Source organism: Oryx dammah, unplaced genomic scaffold (assembly GCF_014754425.2).
Source record: "Oryx dammah isolate SB20612 unplaced genomic scaffold, SCBI_Odam_1.1 HiC_scaffold_7, whole genome shotgun sequence".
NCBI lineage: Eukaryota > Metazoa > Chordata > Mammalia > Artiodactyla > Bovidae > Oryx > Oryx dammah.
The window spans coordinates 16,546,760-16,563,189 of record NW_024070191.1 but is presented as its reverse complement, the minus strand read 5'-3'; the positions used below and the strand labels follow the sequence as shown (position 1 = coordinate 16,563,189).

The 16,430-nt window shown below is 40.7% G+C and overlaps 1 protein-coding gene across 1 annotated transcript; it reads left to right on the top strand.

Moving 5' to 3' along the window:
- The first annotated feature begins 5,648 nt into the window (after positions 1-5,648).
- TRIML2 (tripartite motif family like 2) lies at positions 5,649-15,248 on the top strand. The gene is made up of 7 exons (XM_040242880.1): positions 5,649-5,840; positions 6,094-6,189; positions 8,186-8,377; positions 9,719-9,859; positions 11,090-11,112; positions 11,283-11,383; positions 14,677-15,248. The coding sequence occupies exons 1-7, from the start codon at positions 5,649-5,651 to the stop codon at positions 15,246-15,248; spliced, it is 1,317 nt and encodes a 438-aa protein (XP_040098814.1).
- The last annotated feature ends 1,182 nt before the right edge of the window (positions 15,249-16,430 follow it).

Sequence of the window (16,430 nt, the reverse complement as noted above, 5' to 3'; positions counted from 1 at the left end):
TGATTGTAACAATCACTTTTTTCTTAAAAACAAAATTATTCATTAATATGAACTATCCCTAAACATAGGGTAACTGCTTTGCATTTGGAAGTGAATTTGTGGCCCTGTTGTTGGTTCAAAGTATCAATTTATCATTGTTAGAAATTTATTTATAATTGCCACAAAATGTATTTTTAAAATATTAAATAAAAATTTGTTTGCTAAAAAAAAAAAAAAAGAAAGAAAGCACACACAAAAAAAATAAAATAAAAAAAAAAAAGAAACTTGATTAAGGTTTTAATACAGTATTCTGGTTGTTGAATTCACAGACTTAGGGAAGAAACTTTGGTTGCCAGGGTGCAAGGATCAGGTGAGGGATAGATAGGGAGTTTGGGATGGACATGTCTACGTTGATATATTAAAAATGGATAACCCACAAGGGCTTACTGTATAGTATGTGGAACTCTGCTCATTGTTATGTGGCAACCTGGATCGGAGTCTGGGGGAGAATGGATATGTGTATATGTGTGGCTGAGTCCCTTGCTCTCCACCTGAAACTGTCACAACATTGTTAATCAGCTATATTTCAATATAAAATAAAAGGTTTTTTTTTTTTTTTTTTAAAGCCCTTACCCCCCAAAAGATAGTATTCTGGCTGTTGTGCTGAGGATTTGGAGATAGGAGTGGGGCAGGATTGAATATGAACTAATAGAGGTGAGGAATTGATGGTGGCTTATGTGGTGCTTCCAAATGAAATTTTAAAGTGAGTTTGGGGTCTGACTCAAGAATACTGGAATGGGTTGCCATTTCTTCCTCCAGAGGATCTTCCTGACCCAGTGATCAAACAGGCATCTGTGCATTTGCTGGCAAATTCTTTATCATCTGAGCCACCAGGGAGTTGGGGGAAGGAAAGACATTATTGATTAAAATCCAAAAGTGTTACAGGTATGTTAATATGGGGTGCTTATTAGACATTGAATTGCAGATGGGGAGTGCCGGGTCTAGATAGATGATTAAATAAACGTTTGGAAGTAAATGTGAATTACCTAGGGAGATATTAGAACTAGAAGGGAAGGGACCAATATTGACCCTTGAAGCCTGTGAAAATTTAGAGGTTCAAGAGGATTCAAAGCCAAAAACCAAAAAGAATGCTGAGAAACAGGAAAATCAAGTAGAAGGGATGTCATTTACAGGATCCTGATTGCAAAGAGAGGAAGCTGTTCCTGGCCAACTATGTCGACTGTTGAGAGCTCAAGATAAGGCCAGGAGTGACCACTGACTTTCTAAAAGCCTTCATTTTTATAATGGATCAGTGTTTTGCTTTAGTTTTTCAGTCTAGCATATGTTCAGGGAGGCAAGACAAGCTACAAGGATTTGAAAGGACCCAGTAAAAAACAACTGGAGTAAATTCAAATCCAGATGATAAGTAGAGGGTAAATATTTGCAATTTGTATAATAAGGGGATGGTCTATTCAATGTATATCTTAAAATTAAGAAAAAAAGACCAAAAACCTGTCAGGTAAAAAACAGTTGAAAGGCTTAAACATGGTTCACAGAAATATTAAAAATAAACATAACATTTTTATGAAGAACCTTTTCTAAACAGTTCTTCAAGACAAGAGGCGTGATTTTAAAAATTTGCATATCTCTTTAAGTTTTTTTTATATCTATTCTAGCATCTATCCGTTGCAATGTTATTTTAGCTGGAGTCCATGAAGAAAATCTGTCCTCACACTAGACATAGTTGGGAAAGGGGAGATCATTCTATACCTTTTCAGATAATTGTTTGTTTTTAAATCATATTAATGAATGTTGTGTCCTTGGTAACACTAAAGTTCACTGATTTTATACTTTGAATCCACTTTACCCTTTCATAAGCTTGTAACATCATGCATTGAGCTTTTAGAAAATAACTTGTTGTTCAGTCACTCAGTCGTGTCCGACTCTTTGTGACCCCATGGACTGCACTATACCAGGTTTCCCTGTCCTTCACCATCTCTGGGAGCTTGCTCAAACTCATGTCCATTGAGTCGGTGATTCCATTCAGCTATCTCATTCTCTGTTGTCCCCTTCTCCCACCTTCTAACTTTCCCAGCATCAGGGTCTTTTCCATCAGTCATTTCTTCATATCAGGTGGCCAAAGTATTGGAGATTCAGCTTCAGCATCAGTCCTTCCAATGAATATTCAAGCCTGATTTCCCTTAGGATGGACTGGTTGAATCTCCTTGCAGTCAAAGGGACTCTCAATCCTTTTCTCCAACACCACAGTTCAAAAGCATCAGTTCTTTGGCACTCAACCATCTTTATACTCATCTCTCACATCCATACAAGACTGCTGGAAAAATCATTGCTTTGACTATATAGACCTTTGTTGGCAAAGTAACGTCTCTGTTTTTTAATACACTGTGTAGGTTTGTCATAGCTTTTCTTCCAAGGAGCATGCATCTTTTAATTGGCTCAGTGAATCTGCAGGTTTTCCAAATGTTGACACATTTCATTTTACAATAGCAAAAACAATCAGTTGTTAATATCTCTGCTAATTTCATCAGAAAAGACCAAGTATCAGGAAGCAGTCAAGCTTAGAATAGTAGATACAAGTTTTCTAAAACTCTCATTTTTGCTTAAAAGCTCAGATTTTATCATTGGGAACTAATGCACTTAGTTTCCTTGAGATGACAGTGTTTGAAAAAATGTCTTTCCAAATCACTACATGTGAATGACCACAGTCTTTCTACTAAAAATGACCTATGAAAAAAATAGCACTAGTATAGCTTGCAACTTAATCAGAAAAAATGTATTTTTGTGAGACAACCATTGTTTTTCCATATGCAACATAAATGTTTTACACATTTCTATCTTGTCACCTGGTATGCTAAATCCTATACTTTTTTTTTTTTGGCAGCATGGCTCAGCATGTGAGATCATAGTTCCTTGACCAGGGATTGAATTTGTGTTCCCCGAATTTGAAGTGCAGAGTTTTAACCACAGGATTGTTAGGGAAGTCCCTAAATTCTGTCCTCAATGGTTGAGATTTAATATTTTACCACAGCATCAAGAAATATGAATGTTTTTAAGTAAAACAAGTTTGTGTGTGTGTGTGTGTGTGTGTGTTTTTTATTTTTTTATTTTTTTTTTTTTTTTTTTTTGTGTGTGTTTTTTAAACTGGAAGTCTACAAATAGGTAGAGATTTTTAAAATACAGTAAATGACTGTGGTCCTGTTTGGCGCTACTTGATGGTAGGACTCCAGCAGTTTTATCTACTATCAGTGCAAATGTCAACATAGTGAAAAGGCAAATCAAGTCTGCTGCTTTAGCATGTATGCTAGCACAATAACAATGTCTTCATACATTGAATATATAAGAATAACAGCTTCAGAATTTTTATTGTTTCATGTATCTTAAAAATTAAAAAAGAGAGGAAGGCCTTGATGATGTCATGGTCCGTGCATGGGCTGGAAAAGAATTTCCAGACATCAGGCAGAATGAGAAGAGAATAAAGTTTATTAGAGAGAGACAGACAGACAGAACAGTCTTAGAATAGTGGGTTGGTTCAAGGGCGAGCAGAACACTTTGGCAAGCTTGCAGCCAATATTCATAGCCTCAAGACAGAAAATTCCTACTGGAATGGTGTCATTAGGTGTCAGGAAACTGGCTGGTTTAGATCTGGAGGCTCATGGCAACAGTTGCTATAGGGCTTGGTCAGTTCCAGAGATTTTTATCCTGTGATCTTGGTACAGGGCTTCACACCTGTGACCTTGGTATAGGGCTCCACAGTAGATGGTCAAGTTTGGGTGGAATTGCAAGCATGAGGGGCAAAAAGAAGCTAATAAATCCAGAAACGGAAGTTTCGGAGTTCTGCTTTCTTTCAAGTTGATTCTTTGCAAGAGATGTTGTTAAAAAGAGCTGGCTAATGAGACAGAATGGGAAATGTAAATTAGAGAATTTTGAGAAATTAATATCTGGTGTTACAGTGTCATCGACAATGGCTACAGATGGGGTTAGACAAGGAAACTAATGCGATTCTTCATTGGGAAAGATTTCCAAATTCAGTAGGTAATACATTTTAAGAATATAATTAAAATATATCTAGTGAAAAGGTAGAACTGTTGCTCAAACGTTGTCAGAATTGTCTGGAAATGGGGATGCACGGATTATAGATCACTTGTTCTGTTTCCTTAAAATATATTTGTATATATGCACATATGTGCATATGTATATATATGTACTACTTACATGTATGTATGCATGCACATACTTTGTTGTTTAGTAGCTCAGTCCCCTACCTCTGCCAAGTTCCTCTGTCCAGGCACTTTCCCAGACAAGAATACTGGAGCTGATTGCCATTTCCTTCTCCGGGGAGGGTGGGTAGGGGTGGGGCAGTAGGGGCGGGGGTGTGTGGTCTTCCTCACCTAGTGATGGGACCTGTGTCTCTTGCATTGCAGGCAGATTGTTTACCGCTTAGCCACCCAGGAAGCACATATATGTACATTTGTGCTGTGCTAAGCCGCTTCAGTCGCGTCTGACTCTGCTACCCCATGGACTGTAGCCCGCCAGGCTGCTCTGTCCACGGGATTCTCCAGGCAAGAATGACTGGAGTGGGTTGCCATGTCCTTCTCCAGGGAATCTTCCTGACCCAGGGATCGAACCGATGTCTCTCACGTCTCCTGCCTTGGCAGGCAGGTTCTTTACCACTAGCGCCATGGCCAGATCCCATATGTACATATAAATACGTACAATTTCCCTTCAGTATTTTTGAAAAGATTTACTTGGGGGTTTGTGGCTTCCCTCATGCCTGCAATGTGGGCGACCGGGGTTCGATCCCTGGGTTGGGAAGATCCCCAGGAAATGACAACCCACTCCAGTATTCTTGTTTGGAGAATCCCATGGACAGAGGAGCCTGGTAGGTTATAGTCCATGGGGTCTCAAAGAGTCAGGCACGACAGAGCGACTTAACTTTTTTCTCTCTCTTCCTTTTATTTATTTAATTTTTTAGCAAACATCCTTCAGGGGCCAAGTCTCTGGGGTGACACACCTTATCCTTCAGGCACGAAAATGGCGCCTCAGTCAGGCGCATGCGCACTTGTGGAGCCCTGAGAGTTCCCTCAGGCATGCGCACCTCGAAGCCAGACCTGAAAGGGAGCGCTTCCTTGGAGCGCAGCGACATACCACTTCCCCTCCGTCTGGTTTAAGGAGTCGCCCCAAGAGACCCTCACTTTCTGGATCTCTGCAAGCAACTGGGTGAGAGAGGGATTCCTTCGGCTTGCGATCGGAGTGCCTGAGGCCAGGCTCTATCTGCTCTTAGTTCCGGAAGTTCCTTTCCTGCTCTTTGCCACGGTGTGCTCTCCTCTGAGGGCGATTTTTCTTTTCTTTTTTAAGAAAAAAGAAAAGACTTACTGGGAAGCACTTTGCTATTTTGTCAGTTATTTTCAATAACTTGAAATTCTCGGAGAACTTGACCCCTGGTGTAGTTCATCGTGTCTCGTTCCTCAGGCTCGCGGCTGCCGAAGGTTTGCTGGATGCGAAGAGTCCAGGGCCCTTGACTGCGGAGGACGGAGGCTGACGAGTGCGTCTGCCCTAGAACCCCGCACTCCGTTCCCGTTCCGCGCGTGGGGAGGTGTATTCCGCCTTAGAAACCGCCTGATCACCTCCACCGAGAGCCGCCTGCCGGGATGTCCAAAAGGCCGCGCTCCCAGTTAGAGCAAGACACCCCAGGAGGTGTCCGCTGTGAGACACGCCCGCAGCCACCGCAGCTGTTCCGCAGCGGTGACCAAATGGCGGTTTGTGGCCACAGCCTCCCGCCCCAGGAGCGTGGGAGTCCCGTGGTGATGAATGAAGTGTCAGAGATGGCCGAGAATTACAGGGTAAGCTTTGTACAGATCCCAGACCACCCTGCCATTCTGGCTGCGTCTTTTCATTAATTACCTTATTTGGGGAACAGGTATTCTAATCCTTCAAGGCCTTCTGATCCTTCCCTTAGTTGATGTTGATCAACGGAATACTAGATAAGTACCATATGCAAACCTTCCAAGTGTAGCCAGGGCTATTGGCCTGTCAGTTGTCTAAGGTTAGGAATCTAGCTGTTGTAAAGCAATTATGTGATATGTTTCTCTGCAGAAGTTATTCCAGGAAATGTTGGACACATTGAAGGAGAAACTTGAAGCAGCTAAAATCATACTGGCTGATGAACAAGAAAGAATGGTGATGATGCAGGTCAGTGCTTATCTTGATTCTTGGGTGGAAATTACCTATAATGTTGGCTAGCAAATAACATAAACAGCAAAGACCCATGGCACAGCAGGAAAAGCTACTTTAAAATCCATAGATAGGAAATGTATTAATTCCTTCATGTATAAAGAGCTTTTAAAAGTCAATAAGCAGGGGACTTCCCTGGAGCTTCAGTGGTTAAGATTGGACACAGTTCCACTTCAAGGGACATGGGTTCAGTTCCTGTTCAGGGAACTAAGATACTGCAACAAAAACAAAACGTCAGTAGCAGAAGACTAGAAACTCAATAGAGAAATTATCAAAGACATGAGAGCTCACAGAAAAGCAAATGCAGATAATCTTTTGAATAGACTGAATTGGTTCATACGCTCATGTTAAGAGAAATACAAATTAACTGTATTAAATTTGTTAGGGAAATGGCATTTTTATACCTTATTTATTAAAAAAAAAAAAAGACTGATGGTGCAGTTAACAATGCCATAGGAGACTGAGCATCTTTTGTACTTTGGATGTGGCAGTGTAAATCGTGAAGCCATTTAAAGGTCAATTTAAGAATTTCTATTTGGGGCGTGTCAGGAGTTTGGGATTGACATGCACTGCAGGACGATTGCAGGCTGATTCTTTACTGCTGAGCCACCCAGGAAGCCCTAACATGTTCACTGCTAAGTCGCTTCAGTTGCGTCCGACTCTGTGCGACCCCACAGACAGAAGCCCACCAGGCTCCCCCGTCCCTGGGATTCTCCAGGCAAGAACACTGGAGTGGGTTGCCATTTCCTTCTCCAATGCATGTAAGTGAAAAGCTATAGGGCTCAATGTTAAAAAAAGGAAATCCAACAACCCAGTCAAAAAATGAACTACAGACCTAAAGAGACATTTCTCCAAAGACATACAGATGGCCAATAAGCACATGGAAAGATGCTCAACATTACTAATTATTAGAGAAGTGCAAATCAAAACTACCATAAGGTATCACTTCATACCAGTCAGAACTATATATAAAATAGAAAATTAACAAGGATCTACTCTAAAGCACAGGGAACTATAGCCAATATCTTGTAAAAGTCTGTTAAGGGAACAGAAGCTGAAAAATAATATGTAACTGTAAGAGGGTGAGATCACAGGTAGGGAGTATCTGAAGGGGACTGTTTGCAATAATCAGGGCCAGGTGTTGGGGAACTGTGGCGGGAGGGGTAGTGGCAGTGTTGAGAATAGTCAGGGTCTTGATAAATCTTCACTCAGTAGTGTCATGAGGTTAAATATGGCCATTTTGTTGTTGTTGTTTTGGTTGCACCATGCTGCATGTAGAATCTTAGTTCCTGACTAGGGACTGAACCAATGCCCCTTCAGTGGAAATGCAGAGTCCTAACCACTGGACCTCAAGGGAAGTCCCTAAATACAGTCGTTAAGCCAACTACTCCCAATATATGTCTCTAGCTCAGACTTATCCAAGTAGTGGGCTTTCATGTCCAACTTTCTGCCTAGTGTCTCTCCTTGGATGGGTGACTTATCAAAACCGACATATCCTAAACTGAGTTGCTGATACACTCCCCATGTCTAGAATCTGTCCCATCCATAGTTTCCATTTTATGTTTTGGCAGCTCTGTTCTTTATCTAAAAGCCTTGGGGTCACCCATTGATTCCTCTTTTCCTCTCATGCACTATCCAAGGCATCAGCAAAAGCCCTTCGTCCTACCTTCCAGTTTTCCTGATCTCCTGCTCTTTGGTCCTGAAGTTGTGTAGATTCCTGTTTCCTGTCAATGAACATGTCTCTATCCGCATTTCATGTTTTAAAATTGTGTTGATATCTTGGCTGATGTTGACCTTGAAATTCCCTTTGTCCTTTGTTATCTATGCCTATTATTTCCTCCACAGTACTTTATATTTCCTTGGATTTATATTAGACTTATAGACGGAAAGGGACCACAAATAATTGTCTGTAGTATTTAACCTGAAATCTGTCACTTCTGTGTCTATGATGAAGAAAGAGGAGCAGAATTTTAAAGAAATGATTGAGTCTGAATATAGCATAAGGATCCGGTTGATAGCTGAAGAAAATGAGATGAACTTGCGAAGCCTGCAAAGCAGATTCAACCTGAATGTGAGACAAACCAGTCAGAACCAACTGATGGAGTCTGCCACGAAACTAAAGGAGAAGTTCCAGGAAACACTACAGGTGAGATATGCAACGTGGCATCCTTGCAATATTTGGGAAATGAAAGAAAGAAGAGCTCAAATGGCACAACCACTGACAACTATGCTTTTATTAAAATAATGTGTATATATATGTATATATAGTCAACCCACAGTTCTATTCCTTATAGTTTGTTTTGCAGATACATTTGCATGCATATAAAAAGACACATTCATAAGGGATATTGTAAAATGATGTCAGTATAGAGCCATGGCTTAGAAATAGTCTTTGAAGCCAAACTGCTGTGATTCCTAACTGGGTTCTATAATTTGGTAGTCTAGTTGGCCACTTTCCCTGGTGGCTCAGTGGTAAAGAATTCGCCTTCAATGCAGGAGACACAGGTTTGGTCACTGGTCTGGGAAGATCCCCTGGAGGAGGAAATGGCAACGCACTCCAGTATTCCTACCTGGGAAATCCCACAGACAGAGGAGTCTAGTGGGCTACAGTCCGTGGGGTCACAAAATGTTGGACACAGATGAGGGACTGAATGACAATAGGTGGCCTTAGACATTCTGCTTAAGCTCTTAGTTTCCTTAGGTGTAAAAGGATAATGGCCCTGAGTTCATAATATTGTGTGATAATCTACATGAAGCTCTTTAAACAGTGTTTGTACATGTGTACATTATTGTGTGATGTAAATGTAAGTTTAGGTGTTGTTATTACTTTAACATTTGTTGATAGCAGGAGAGTGGATTCGACCTGTATCCATCAATATTGGACTCATGAAATGCATTGTATAGGACATACAATGGCATGCTCTTGAGCCTTTAGAAAAGATAACGTGGCTCTATATGTATGGATAAGAAATACTCTCCAAGAGCATATTATCTATTAAGAAAAAAGCAAGTTGCCAGATCAACAGTGGAATATGACACCACTTGTGTTAAGAAAAAAATAGCATGAACATTCTCATACATGCCTAGATGGAGCATCTTTGCAAGGGTAGGAAGGAACCTGGTATCAGTGGTTTGATTATGTTTTTTATTATTGGTTGAATTTAATTTTTAATTAAATGATAGTAAGTCTTAGTTTTAATGAAGGAAATAAGAAACTTCCTGAACAAAACTGAACAGCCAAAAAAAACCAGTGACCTGTTTTAGGTCCAAGTTGTGAACTGATTAAGTAGATAGGAGGATACTACAGTATGTCAGAGAATCAAGGGTCTGTTGAGGTGTCTTGCTGGACACAGAGGAATATCCTGGCCTTACCCAGTTACGTCTGTTTCTGGGTTGGCAGGCAATAGAGTGGGTTTTTAAAGAGATTGAATTAGCTAGTAAGAGAAACTGCCAGTTGTTGAATAGTTATAAAGAGATGCTTCTGCAGAGACTGAACTTTCTGGGGAGAGAGAACATGAAGAAACTGAAGGAGAGTGAAGTCAGGCTTTCTGAACAGATCTGCAGCCTCCAGCAGATCACCGCGGAGCTCGAGAAGAAGTGTAGGCAGCCTGCCTCAGTGTTGCTACAGGTAAGAGTCTGGAAATAACCTTCACTACAGTATTTGAGAAATGAGACGTGGATAGTACTCATTAGGAGTCAGTGCTAGAACACAGTACCCAGTGATCTTCAGGTATACTTGAAGACTGTCAAAAGCATTATAACTCGTCCTAAAATCATAATATGTACAGAGCTGTTTCACTGATCAATAGTTAAGTTTGAATTGACATGCCCTTTACTAGGGTAAGTGGGCTTTCCCAGTGACTCAGCGGTAAAGAATCTGCCTGCAGTGCAGATTTCCAGCCTTGGGTGGGGAAGATCCCCTGGAGGAAGAAATGGCAACCTTCTCCAGTATTCTTGCTTGGGAAATCCCATAGACAGGGGAGCGTAACGGATACACTCCATAGAGTCACAAAGAGTTGGTCATGACTCAGACACACACACACTGGGAGTGAGAATGCAGAGTCCAGAGCATTCAGACTCAGCACACACACACACGCAGAGTCCAGTGAGTGCCAGGGCATTCCCAGTATTGTATATTTTAAATTTTGTTCAGGAAGATGCCTTGGGACTTCCCTGGTGGTTCAGATGGTAAAAATCCGCATACAGTACAGGAGATCTGGGTTCAATCCCTGGGCTGAGAAGATCCCCTAGAGGAGGGCATGGCAACCCACTCCAGTATTCTTGCCTGGAGAATCCCATGGACAGAGGAGCCTGGCAGACTACAGTCTGTGTGGTTGCAAAGAGTCAGACATGATTGAGCAACTAAGCACGGCACAACATGGTTACCATTTTCAATAAGTACATTTGTATATTTTAAAGACTATTTAGATGCACCTGGACATAAACAGTTAAGTTCTGTCTTAGAGCCAAGCCTCATTCCAGACAGCACAGACAGGTGTGACCCAGTTACGTTCAGTTCCTGACCTGGTTCCAGCCACCGTCCCCAGCATAGCAGGCTGAGTTCCTGCCACCCCCAGTATAGAAATCAGGTAGATGGGCAGAATTTGAATGAAGAACATCCCCTATGTGAAGTAGAGAGGATTATTTCCCTTGGGAATATAACAGTGATTTCAAGCATTTTTCTGACTTCCTGTTCAGTGTTGAAATTTGATATCTGAGAATTAACACCATGAGGCTGAAGAAATTACTTGGAAATCGAGTTTTGTTATTATGAGAGAAAATATTTTCCTGAGCAAGTCACAAAAGGCTTGGCTCAAATACCCCGTAGTAATTTTTTTCCTCTTTTTTCATCCTATAGAATGCAAAATATGCTTTGGAAAGGTAAGTTAATCGTTTTGGAAACATTTGGGTCAGATTCACAGTCTGATATGTGAGCACACAAGGGTGGAGGTGTTGGGATGCGGGTAGCAAGGCCATGCAAGGAGAACCACCTACTGGATGGAGGAGCCTGGGGTCTGCCTGGATAACTGAGCTTATCATTTCTTTAACAGGAGTGAGTCACTACTGTATCAGTTTCTACAGCCCGCCCAAATCACAGACCTGAGTTTGTGCCAAATAACAGGAATGAGCAAAATGCTCAAAGTGCTGCAAAGTAAGTTGACACACGTCCGTGATCACAGGACTCTCTGTATTTGTATAAATTCCAGATAGCTGAAGTATTTAAAGAGACTCTGTATTTGCAGATATTTCTCCCATGGTTTGTATTTTCATTTACCTAGTAGTATTTTCATTTACCTAGTAGTATCTTTTGAAGAGCAGAAGTTTTAGATTTTGAAGTTCGGTTTATCATTTTCTTTCCTATGGTTTGTGCTTTTTGTGGCCTAAGAGATTTACCGTAACAAAGATTTCCTTCTGGAAGTTTTACAGTTTTAGCTTTTGCTCTTAGGACTATTATTCATTTAAAGTTAATATTTACATACTATTCAAGATATGGTGCAACTCTCCTCCTTTTTTGTATATATGTATAGTCAGTTGTTCTAACATCATTTGTTGAAAATCACTTGAAAATGAACATTGATCGTTATTTATCCTTTTGGTAATATCATACTGGCTTGATTGATTATTCTATAGAAAGTCTTAAAATTGGGCACTGTGAGTTCTCCCGATTTTTTCTTTAAAAATAATTTTGGCTACTCTAGATCTTTCTCCACATAAATTTTAAAATGAACTTGTTGACTTCTATAAAAAGCCTGCTGGGGTTTTGGTTGGTGTTACACTGGGTCTGTAGAACAATTTGGGGATAAGGTGATATATCTCCATTTATTTAGGTCATCTTTGATTCCTCTTGATGTTCTATAGTTTTCAGCTAGAAAGTGAAAGTGAAGTCGCTCAGTCGTGTCCGACTCTTTGCAACCCCATGGACTATAGCCCACCAGGCTCCTCTGTCCATGGGATTCTCCAGGCAAGAATACTGGAGTGGGTAATATTGTACATATTTAATTAGACAGATACTAAGTGTTTTTTTAGTTCTATTAGTGAAATTAAATATCAGTTTATTTCTTCCTTTCTAGTCTGTAAGCCTTTTCTGTATTTTTCTTATCTATTGCACTTCCTAGGACCTTCAATGTAATGGTGAATAGGAGTGGTGAGAATCTTTTTCTTGATCTTAGGGAGAAAAGATTGTCTTTGACCTTTAATGTTAGCTGTAGGTTTTTCCACAGTTGCCTTTTGTCATGTTGAGGAAGTTCCCCATCTATTCCTGATTCAGTAAAATTTCATGTCGTGAGCAGATGTCGAACTTAAGAGATGTTTTCGTCTGTATCTACCAAAATATCCATTTTTTCTTCGTTAATGTGAATTATGTTTGCTTCATATGTTGAGCCAACTTTGCATTCCCAGGATAATGTTTTATCTATTTTATATATTGCCAAAGTGTATGTACTGTTTTCAAAAGAATTTTTGCATTTATGTTAATGCATATTTTCTGTAGCTTTCTTTCCTTGTAATCATCCATTGGCATTTTAATAGATTTTATTTCTAGATAATCTATTTAGTTGTCAAACCCACTTAGTCTTGCTTTTTTTAGTTTCCTGTATTCTATAGGAGTAGAAGTTTTTCTTTTTTCTTTAAACATAGAAGGAAAATTTATTGTAGAGTTTATGCCTGGCAATTCCAGTATGTAAAGTTCTTCAGGTTTTTTTCTGCTAGTCTCACTTTGAGTGTGTTGTTATGAATTTTTTTCAATAGTGAGCTTTCCTTTTTTCCTTAGATATTATTTTTAGAAGTTCTTTACAGATAGGAATAAAAGGTGTGCATTCTTCCAGAGACAATTTGCATTTATTTCTGCTGGTCTTCTGAAAGTCCTAGGATCTTGGGACAAGCTGAAATTTAAAATTCAAGACTTGTGGTTTTTAATACCACTTTAATACTAATATGAATCAGGTCCAGAGATGCATCTTCACTTGTCCATAAAAGTTTCTAGTGGATTAGATGGTAAAGAAAGAAATCAATGACTGCTGCAGTTTTATGGCTTGACCAACTATAAAGTGATGTGTTCCACTAAAAAGTAGAAACTGGGAAGGGATAGGTTTGGAGTTCCATTTTGGAAGGAGAATGTTTGAAATTCCTGTGTTTTGTCCAACTGGTACTTGTCATCTTTTTAAAGGAGTAAGTCACGAACATATCAGTTCAGTTTAGTCACTCAGTTGTGTCTGACTCTTGGCGACCCCATGGACTGCAGCATGCCAGGCCTCCCTGTCCCTCACCAACTCCTGGAGCTTGCTCAAACTCATGTCCTTCGAGTCACTGATGCCATCCAACCATCTCATTAACATATAGAAGATATTTAAAACTGAGGCTAAATGAAGTCACTTAGGGTAAAAGAATATGCAAAAGTGAAAAGGAAGATCCAGGGCTGATCTCTGAGAATTCACAATATTTAGAGGCTGAACAGAAAGAGATGAGAAGGACTAGTTAGAGATATGAAGACACCTACCACTTTCCTTCAAGTGTGAGAAATCATAGTGAGCCTCCTTGACTTCAGCTTGATTTTTCTGGAGGATTCTCACAGGTTTTCAGGCCTCTAATATATTAACTTTTGATTTACTCAGTGTTAGGGGCCTGCAGGCAGCAGTTTCCAGATGTCTCTGCTGTGCCCTGGTGATATTTAAGATAAGGAGGGAAGTTCAGTCACAGGCCAGAGTCATGAATCACTGCTCTATTGGAGACTCCAGTGCTCCCGTTGGTTCCAGGCTCGCAGAAGATTTTTAGGGAGTTTAGAGTTGAGTCTCAGGTGATACTGGGCTATGACTGGTCATACGTCAGGTCATTCTTATGGCCTGGCAGAATTCCTTTCTGGGTTGAGAGGTGCTTCTCAGCTCTGTAGTCCATTACTCATTGTTTTGTTCTTCTTCCTCAGATTGAGTGCATCTCCTTCCATTATCTTATTGACTTTGTTTCTCTGTGATGTCCATTTGTTCAAAAAATTTTATTAATTTATGTATTTATTTTTGACCACGCTGGCTCTTTGTTGCTGCACACAGACTTTCCCTAGTTGTGGGAAATAGACTTCTCATTGTAATGGCGTCTCTTGTGGCGGGACCCCGGCTAGAAGCACATGGGTTTCAGTAGTTGCAACACACAGGCTCAGTAGTTATGGCTCACAGGCTTAGTTGCTCTGCAGCATGGGGAATCTTCCCAGACCAGGGATCGCACCCATGTCTCCTGCATTGGCAGGTGGATTCTTAATCACTGGACCACCAGAAAAGTCCCTCCATTACTTGAAATAGAGCTCAGAGGTCCCTTCATCTGGACTCTCCTAGATTGCCTTTCCAATATTTGTGGCTGAGACTGGTGCCATCTCATTAGGAAGCCCCTGATGTTAGAAGTCATCAGTCACTGGCATTGACGAACCCCTCAGGTAACTACATTTCTTTCTCCCTGCAGGACCTATAACTTTGGACCCTAAAACAGCTCATCCCTATCTGGTCTTGTCCGAGGATCTAAGAAGTGTGAAACTTAGAAACATGCAGCGGGGTGTACCTGGTCACCCTGAGAGATTTGATTTCAGCGCCACCGTGCTGGGTGTGCAGAGCTTCACCTCAGGGCGGCACTACTGGGAGGTGGACGTGGGCAAGGCAGCGCAGTGGCAGCTAGGTGTGTACAGGAGCTCCGCCGTCAGAAACAGTTCTGGAAATAAGGTCTTACTCACAGGATCTCTCATGGGAACCGATCACACCTTCTGGGCTTTTCCCCCTTTCAAAAGGGTCTCCTTAAGAGAGCAAGTGCACAGAGTTGGAGTTTTCCTGGACTATGAGTATGAGCAGATATCGTTCTATGATGCCGCAAAGAGCTCCCTCATCTATAATTTCTCTTATCTCGCCTTCCAGGGAGCTCTCAGGCCTATATTTTCTCTCAGTATCTCCAGTGGAGGTGTGAATTCAGACTCTTTGAGTATCTGCCTCCCTCACGTTTCTCCTTGTAATGATACTGTTAGCCCTCAGCCCTCCTCGGTGTAAAATCTAATAACCACGAGAGCCCAGAATGTTACAAGCATGACTTTGTATAAATAATTTTACAAAGTAAGCCAGTAGAAGATTTTTAGCACTTGAGTTGGAGCCCAGTTGAACACCCCAGAGCTTTTGCATTCATGCAGCCCATAGCCTCGCATAGAGTTGGACACGACTAAAGCAGCTTAGCACGAGGGCACAGCATGGCTTTCAATATCCTTTTCATGGAAGTGGTTGCATTTAAACTGAATCATGAATGATAATAACTAAAGGACCCCATGCTAATTAGAACAGCAAGTGCCTATGTAGTATAAGATTGGGAAATTAGAGAAGAAAATAGTCTGGGATCCTTAAGACTGGGTTAAGGACTCTTGAGATTTCAGAAAACAGAATTGGGTATAATCAAGACTTCGGATTTTAGAATGTCATCAAAGTGACATGTGGAATGGAGACATTCTATTCCTGATGTTGTCAAGAGTTCTATCATCATTCCACATGGAGGACAACTTAATTTCCTCAGATACCTTATCTTGGTGGGGAGGATGTGTTGCAGAAAATGAGTATTTCCAAGTTGTTTCAAGTATTCTATTTCTTTCTTAAAAGAAAATTAAATTTCTTAAAAGAAATTAGACAGTTTGATGCTTTGTAATGGTGTCTTGTGTTTGCCTTCGTCTTTCTCTTTTTGATCACCCACTGAAAATTTTTTTCTACAGCCTTGCTCGGGGGTTCGTACAATGCTAAGAAGACAATGAAATATTTATTAGAGGGACTTGTAGTAAAAGATTTATCATGCTAGATCTCCATGTTTTTAACAGCCTGTAAGTGGGTATTAATCCTTATTATTCGAATGTAGAAACTGAGGCTCAAAGGTGATCTTGGCTGAAGTGTTGCTCTGCAAAGCGGCTATACTTGATATAATAAGGGCAAATCCTGGAATATCACTGCACCAGTTACAGCTTCTTATATACAAACAACAGTTGCAATTTTTAAAAATTCTGTTTACTCTTTTAGTTTTTGGCTTTGCTGGGTCTTTGTTGTTGAGTGCAGGCTTTCTCTAGTTGCAGCAAGTGGAGGCTCTTCTTTGCTGTAGCTGCAGCGAGTGGGGGCTATTCTTTATTGTAGTTCTAGTCAGCGGGGGCTCCTCTAGTCGTGCTCAGGCTTCTCATTGCATTGGCTTCTCTTGTTGCGGAG